Genomic DNA, 8,090 nt, shown 5'->3' on the forward strand with positions numbered 1-8,090 from the left:
TGTATTTTTTTCAGAACAAATATAACTGATCTCAAAACATCTGCTTTTATTGTAGGAACTCGTGCTGCCATCTCCATTCCTCTCTCTTTTCTTGCAATCTGGGTGGAAGTTCTTTAATATGAAGATTTCAACCACCCTCACTCTACCATGTCCACTATCAGCACATTCAAATGTATCCAGCCAAGGCTGTCATCTTAGGCCAGGGATTTTTTAGGAATCTATTTTGCTCTGATGCGGCTGGCACCCCTTTGACTCAATTTATCACCCCAGTGCTCTTTTCATTTTAGGAGCCCAAGAGGGCAGAAAAAGAAGTAGGTGAGCAATTAAACCCTCTGAGTCAGGAGCGTCTCCCCTTGTGTTAAGCAATGTTGTAGAATATTTTATTTAGTAAGCTCCTAGCAATGAGCCACATGGCTGCTGAACACACATGCCTGCTTGCTGCTGTGAGCTCAGACACCATCATCATTAGTGTTTTCCACCCCTGGAGGGAATTATAAGGGCCATTTAATAACCTGTAAATCATAGAGAGTTAAAGGTGTTTCCCTGAAACACTGATGACAGAATGAAAGGTGAGGAGTGTTAGCCACATGTCAAAAGAGCAGGAAAGTCTCTCAGTGTGCGTTGTTGAAGAAATGCAGGTCTTTTTTCTTTTGGAAGTCTCCCTAGAAGGGGGTCAAGGACTCTGCCCATTCTAGGATGAAAAGTTGGGATATTAGACACCCTCAGATGTTTACCCCAAGCCTTCATTTTGGGCTCTTAATTAGTGGTTCATCCATCACAATGTCAAATGCTAAGCAGAGCATTTGGATCTCTCCACAGTCCAAATCAGCACCATCTTTTAAAGTTGAGTTTCTCATTATTCTCACCTGATATACCTTATTTATCCCACACCCACCCCAATAACATATTGTGCTCACTGTTATCTTTCAGACAACACTTGAATTTTACTCAGCCTGGAGTGCTCTTCACATGTCTTGTCCAGATCCAGTTTGGACTCATTCTTCAGCCCTGCATCAGTCAATGGGGGCTAGGTTAAACTGTGGTGACAAACAACCTCCAAATTTCAGTGGGTCAAAAATCTTCGTCATTTATTTACATCTCATCATGGGTCAGGTGAGAGGTAGCTCTGTGCTGTGTCATCCTAACACAGGAATCCAGACCGAAGGAGGGACCATCAATAAGATCCCCATTGCTATAGAAAAGAGAAAAAAGCATGCAGAATAGAACTCTGTTTCTTGGAGATCTCTTCTGAAAAAGTGACATGTTATTTCATCTCACCTCCATTGGCAAAAAACAAACAAACAAACAAAAAAGTCATGTGGCCATGCAAAAATTTAAGTAGGTAGGATGGAACAGTCAGAATGCATTCATAAAAAATGAACTGAAAATATTTGGAGAACAGCACCAATGACTATCATGAATGCCAACATGCATCCCTAACAACCCAGTACTATTACCCTCCAAACTTTTTATGTCTTGCAAAGGATTAGAACTTCACATCTGAAGCCATACCACTTAGAGGGAATGCAAAATACATAATGACATCTCCTTTAGGATATCCTTAGAGAATTCAAGGAAAAGAAGTTAAATAATTAAAAAGTGCTGTTGGGTACAGCTATTTAGAGCTAGAGGGTAAGATTAGAGATAGATCATAAAGATAATAATAGGGTTAGGGTTAGGGTTGGGATCTGGGTCAGAGTCAGGGCTGGAAGTATGGTTAGAGGTGGGGTCATGATCAGGGTCAAGATCAAAGTCAGGGTCAAAGTAAGGGTGAGAATTAGGGAGCAGGGTAGGGATCAGAGTTTAGGTTCAGGGTCAAAGTCTTGGGACAGGGTTAGGATTAGGATTAGAACCAGAGCTTTGTTCTCCTCAGGACCCACCCAAAGGTGGGTCACCATGGCTTTGGAGCATGTCTACAGTGGTAGCGTGTCTACAGTGAAGACCAGAGTTTCATTGTCCTTAAGACTGACCTGGGGAGACGTGGCTGCAGGCCTTTGAGGAAGGTGAGGCAAAAGCTTCCTGTCAGCTCCCCGTGTGCTGAGGACGAACTCTGCCATAGGCTTTACTTTCACAAGTTATATTCTACAAGTCTTGTTTTACAAAAGCATCCCTTCCTTGAGGCTTCAGCTGCTCACCACTGCTCATCATCATAGCGTGCCAGAACATATGGTAAGATTTGGGCTTGTTTCTGGGGAGATATCTTGATATAGAGAAAGGAGAAATGCTTAGAGTCACCATCAGCACCGTTGGGATGAAAGCTGGGGATGGGCAGAGGCTGGAGGAAACACGTGCAACCCTTGTAAACACTTTTATTCATGTTTTAATTACTCATTTTTCTTACAGTGTTAAAGTAGTAAAAATAGTACTGAAAAATTGAAAAGTAGGCATATTAAAACTTGCAACATTATTTAAGTTTACATATACTGTTTGTACCTCATCATTTTTCATTTTGTTGAGAAAGCCTAAGGTTAATTGGCAGCATGTTTGTAATAGTAGACAGAATAATGTCTGTTTTATAAACATTGACATCCTACATTACATGTATGAACCCTGAAAATCTGAGACAGCTCTCAGATTTTTTAGAAAGTTTATTTTGCCAAGTTTGAGGATGCATGCCCATGAGGCCTCCTCAGGAGGTCCTGACAACATGGGCCCAAGGTGGTCGTGGCACAGCTTGGCTTTATACACTTTAGAGAGACATGAGACATCAATCAATATGTGTAAGATGTACATTGGTTCAGTCCAGAAAGGTGAGACAACTTGAAAAGAAGGCAAGACATGGGGCTTCCAGGTCATAGGTAGGTAAGGGACAAATGGTTTCATTATTTTGCGTTGCCGATTACCCTCTCCAAATGAGACAATCAGATATGCATTTATCTTGGTGAGCAGATGGGTGACTTTGGATAGAATGGGAGGTAGATTTGCACTAAGCAGTTCCCAGCTTGACTTTTCCTTTTAGCTTTGTGATTTTGGGTCCCCAAGATTTATTTTCCCTTCACAAATCCAACATGTTTTCCTATGAGCATTAATTATTTATTGGGTAGTTCATTGCACAAATAAGACATAGATTTTTAAAAAACCATCAACTTCATGCCTAGCTACATAGACATAATTACATAGGAGCTCAATTAAATTTGCAAACATTCCAGAGTTTGGGTTCCCAATAATTCTTTGTGATTCTTTAAAAGGTAAAGTATTTTTTTCCCATAAAACATAGCAACATCGAAAATCACCCGTAGAATGTCCTGCCATTTTTGTTTCTCTAGTTTCCTCATTTTCTGCAAAGCCTCGCCGAGGAAATTAACTTTGAATATCCTTTTACACTCTTCTGTTTTAGAAAGCATTGTGGTAAAACATTGAATCTTCATGGTTGTAAGTTCTGTTCACATTCTTTCTTTCTTTGAATATTTTTTCCCAACGGCCAACATTTGATTCTGTTGTATTATGGCTAAAAGGTAGGCATGGGAATAAAATAAAGACAAGAAGTCTTTGGAATAAGTGATCTCATCACAATGAATGAATTTGCCATTGGAACGTATTTTTACAAAGTCACTGTTTTGAAAATATTTAGCCATGAATTGAAACAGAGTCTGTAAGTTTATTTTTTTCCTGGTCTAAGGTGATCAGCATTTTAGAGAATGAACCCAGGACACAACCACAGCACAAGAAAAAATATGATAATGAAGCTTACACATACCTGTTACTACTGTAACAGAAAACATGTAAAGAACATTTGTTTCGATTTATGTATCAGTCTGCACTGTTTAATTTTTTGTGCCATAATGCTCTTACTTAAAAAAACAGGATTAGTTAACAATGTCAATTACTAGTAATTCACAGCATAAATAATTAAACAAGGAAGCATTAAAAAATATAACAATGTTTTAAATAAAGTTTTATTTTACATCTTTTTTTACTTACACAGAAATTGCCAAAAAAAAAGCAGAGATTTGCCATGTAGCCGCAACCTAGTTTCCTCTCATTAACATCTTCTATCAGTGTGTCTCACATGGCTTATTAATATCTTACATAATTTGTCACAGTTAATGAACCAATACTGATAGGCTTTTTTTAATTTTTTTATTTTTTATTTTATTTTATTTTATTTTTTGAGATGGAGTCTTGCTCTATCTCCCAGGCTGGAGTTCAGTGGCGCGATCTTGGCTCACTGCAGGCTCCACCTCCCGGGGTTCACGCCGTTCTCTTGCCTCAGCCTCCCACGTAGCTGGGACTACAGGCGCCCGCCACCTCGCCTGGCTAATTTTTTGTATTTTTAGTAGAGACGGGGTTTCACTGTGTTAGCCAGGATGGTCTCGATCTCCTGACCTCGTGATCCGCCCACCTCGGCCTCCCAAAGTGCTGGGATTACAGGCTTGAGCCACTGCACCTGGCTGATAAGCTATTATTAACTAAAGTTCATATTTCATTTGGACTCCCTTAGTTCTGTCTTACTCTGACCCAGGATCCCATCCAGGACCCCGCATGACATGTAGTCATCACGTAGGCTCTTCCTGGCTGTGACAGTGTGTCAGGCTTTCCATCTCTTGATAACCTTGATAGTACTGAGGAGGATTGGTCAGGAATTTTGTAGAATGTCCCCCATTGTCACTTCATGTTCTCAAGGTGAACTGTCATCTTTGATGTTCACTTGGATCATTTGGCAGAGCTACTGTTTGTCAGGTTTCTCCACTGTGAAGTTATTTTTTCTCCTTGTCAATACTGCATGTGTTCTTTTGGAGCAAGTCACTATGCAGAGCCCACACTTATGGAGTGAGGCGTTGGCTCCACCTTCTTGATGGCTGAGTGTCTACATCAATTATTTGGAATTCTTTTGCAAAGGAGATTTCTATGCAACTCCATTTGCTTAATCACCTATGTATACAAATACAGACACCTAGATAATTACTTTCAGCTTTAGTTATTATTCAACACTGCAGCATTGTGTTGCACAATTCATTCCTGTGTTGGCCATTGGTAGCTTTTATTATTGGCTCTTATTTTTCTTTGATATATTTCAATTTTTTTAGTACTTAATTACTTTCTGATACTTCAAGATTATCCTGGCTCCTATATTTACTGTCCCAATTCTAGTATCAGACATTTCTTCAAAGAGCCTGATTCCTTTCAGAATGGTAGGAAAACTTACACCTGGCTGCTGAATGAGTACATTGTATCTTGTCCTTCATTAGCAATGCTAGGAATATATGTGTGTATCTAACCTACCTATACACACCTAATTTTAAAGTTTTCTATGTAGAACTGTGTGTCTCCATATTAAACTAAACATAAGTTTACATTTGAAGGGGTGGCCTGCCCCTCTACGCTTGTGGGTTTATCTCATCAGGTGGGATGAGAGACTGAGAAAAGAAATAAGACACAGAGACAAAGTATAGAGAAAGAAAAGTGGGCCCAGGGGACCGGCACTCAGCATAACAAGGACCTGCACTGGCACCAGTCTCTGGGTTCCCTCAATTTTTATTGATTATTATTTTCATTATCTTGGCAAGAGGAATGTGGTAGGAGAACAGGGTGATAATAAGAAGAAGCTCAGCAAAAAAAATGTGAGCAAAAGAAGCTATGTCATAATTAAGTTCAAGGGGAAGTACTATGCCTGAATGTGCACGTAGGCCAGATTTGTTTGTCTCCAACCAAACATCTCAGTGGAGTAAAGAATAACAAGGCAGCATTGCTGCCAACATGTCTCGCCTCCCGCCATAGGGCCGTTTTCCTCCTATCTCAGAATTGAACAATGTACAATCGGGTTTTATAACGAGATATTAAGTTCCCAGGGCAGACAGGAAACAGTGGTCTTCCTCCATTTCAACTGCAAGAGGCTTTCCTCTTTTACTAATCCACCTCAGCACAGACCTTTTATGGGTGTGGGGCTGGGGGATGGTCAGGTCTTTCTCATCCAATGAGGCCATATTTCAGACAATCACATGGGGAGAAACCTTGGACAATATCCAGCTTTCCAGGGTAGAGGTCCTTGTGGCTTTTCACAGTGCATTGTGCCCCTGGTTTATTGACACTAGAGAATGGCAATGACTTTTACCAAGCATACTGCTTGTAAACATTTTGTTAGCAAGGCACATCCTGCACAGCCCTAGATCCCTTAAACCTTGATTCCAAACAACACATGTTTTTGTGAGCTCAAAGTTGGGGCTAAGTGGCTGGGGCAAAGTGACAAATTAACAGCATCTCAGCAAAGCAATTTTTCAAGGTACAGGTCAAATGGAGTTTCTTATGTCTTCCCTTTCTACATAGACACAGTAAAGTCTGATCTCTCTTTCCTTTCCCTACATATCCCCCTTTTCTTTTTGACAAAACCGCCATGGTCATCATGGTCCGTTCTCGCTGGTCACTGTCTCTCCGGAGCTGCTGGGTACACCTGTAGACTAGCAATAGAGAGGACAGACATACAAGGATTAATATAAAATTTGCAATAGTGGAACTTCCAATGGCTTTAACCCAAGTGGCAGGGTTAAGATTTGTGAGGCTATCAACAGCTTTTACCATTGCCTCAGTTTCTGGCACCAGATTTAGCTGGGCTTTTGATGCCTCAAAAATTTGTTCTTTTAATTTTGAAATATCTAAAGTAAGATTATCTTCTCTTCCTTGAAAATGGCATCTAACCATGTCCCAATGATGTTCAGATTCATTATAAGCTCGAGATGTCATACTAAAATCTGGAGTATTCCAGTCACACTGTAACTGAAAAAGATATTCCGAGCTCATGAGCCTATCTCCCATCCAAATCACAGTTTGTCTAAGATGATTAATTTGGTTTGCCAATTTTTTATCTATTTGGGTCTGAGAATTCCACAATTTTGAGGAATTCTTTTGCCAATTATTCACATATTCTGCAGTTTGAACAGAGGAGTGTAAAGCAATTCCAGCAGTCACAGCAGTTGCTGTGACTGCAATAAGACCAATAATCACTGCAATCAAAGTAAAAATGAATCTTTTGGATCTAGTTAGAACTCCTTTTAATACTTCTGTTAAAATATAGATGGATGAGGAAGCCTCCCACAGTCGGTACATGGACACAGGGATCCCCATGCCCTCTCTTGCCCTCACTAGCAGAATACGATGCTGCCAATCCAAAGTTGAATGAATGAAAGTAAACAATCTACAGTTTTCACAGGTTATAGTTTGGGAATCTGGTTTAAGATCTATGATTCCTACAAATAGCATATAAGGGGGTTTTACACACCACATTTCCATGGATAGAGTGATTCTAACCTTCTATGAACCTGGTCCAGGCTTTCAGTTAAATCACGATCATAGGCCAGATTAATGGGCCAGATGGATGGGACCTGTGAACACGATTGAGTCTGGCCCATACAATTATGATATAATTGGCCTCGAGGGGCCCAGTCTATAATAGTTCCGAATTCATTGTTTTGTAGTACCACTGCAGTATCAGCCACACATTCTTCCCAAACTAAGACTTCTGGGCTTTTTGATTCTTTGGGGATTTCCTTGGGACCAGGCTTCCCCTTAGGCCTACATTGTAATGATCTTTGATAAGAAGGGTCCTGTAAATTGTTTATCTGTGGCCTGAGTGACATTCCACTTACCATGTGATAAGTAAATCTACTAATGGCACTGACAGTAGGTACTTCTACCAACCAATTTTGGGTTGCAGGCATTAAGCATTCTGGTGCTTTCCCCAGGCAAATAGGAAGATAATGATACCCAATGGAAATGTTTATCATCATTCCTTCTTCTTCAGGTTGGGCAAGGCCACCGTCATCTGTGGGGCCTGGTACCCATGCACTATTATTAACATATACTTCAATAGAATTATCCATCGAAGTGGCTGCCTGAATTGAGGGTGGGAAAGGCACATAGGCCCAGTAGGTATAATTAGCTGCAGCTGCTCCTGCAGACATAGGGAGACTTACCACCATTGATACAATCATTAAAGCTGCAAGCAGCATATTCTCTGGAGTTTGTGTTACCCTTGTGTTCTTCAGGCTTTTTTCAGCTAACTGTGTCGCTTCTTTAGCTGGGCCCAGGACAGCAACTCTGCTTTCTTTGTGGATGGCAACTTCATCTTTTCTTCTGATATCACCATTTTGTTCACC

The 8,090-nt window shown here is 40.5% G+C and overlaps 1 protein-coding gene across 1 annotated transcript; it reads right to left on the reverse strand.

The window, feature by feature from the left end:
* Positions 1 to 358: 358 nt before the first annotated feature.
* On the reverse strand, positions 359 to 7,814 carry LOC129475445 (endogenous retrovirus group K member 7 Env polyprotein-like). The gene is given in 5 exon segments (XM_063628414.1): positions 359 to 512; positions 1,097 to 1,192; positions 2,136 to 2,275; positions 6,283 to 7,214; positions 7,217 to 7,814. Coding segments are annotated over 5 exon segments (1,920 nt in total).
* Between the last annotated feature and the right edge of the window lie 276 nt (positions 7,815 to 8,090).

Source organism: Symphalangus syndactylus, chromosome 20 (genome assembly GCF_028878055.3).
Source record: "Symphalangus syndactylus isolate Jambi chromosome 20, NHGRI_mSymSyn1-v2.1_pri, whole genome shotgun sequence".
NCBI lineage: Eukaryota > Metazoa > Chordata > Mammalia > Primates > Hylobatidae > Symphalangus > Symphalangus syndactylus.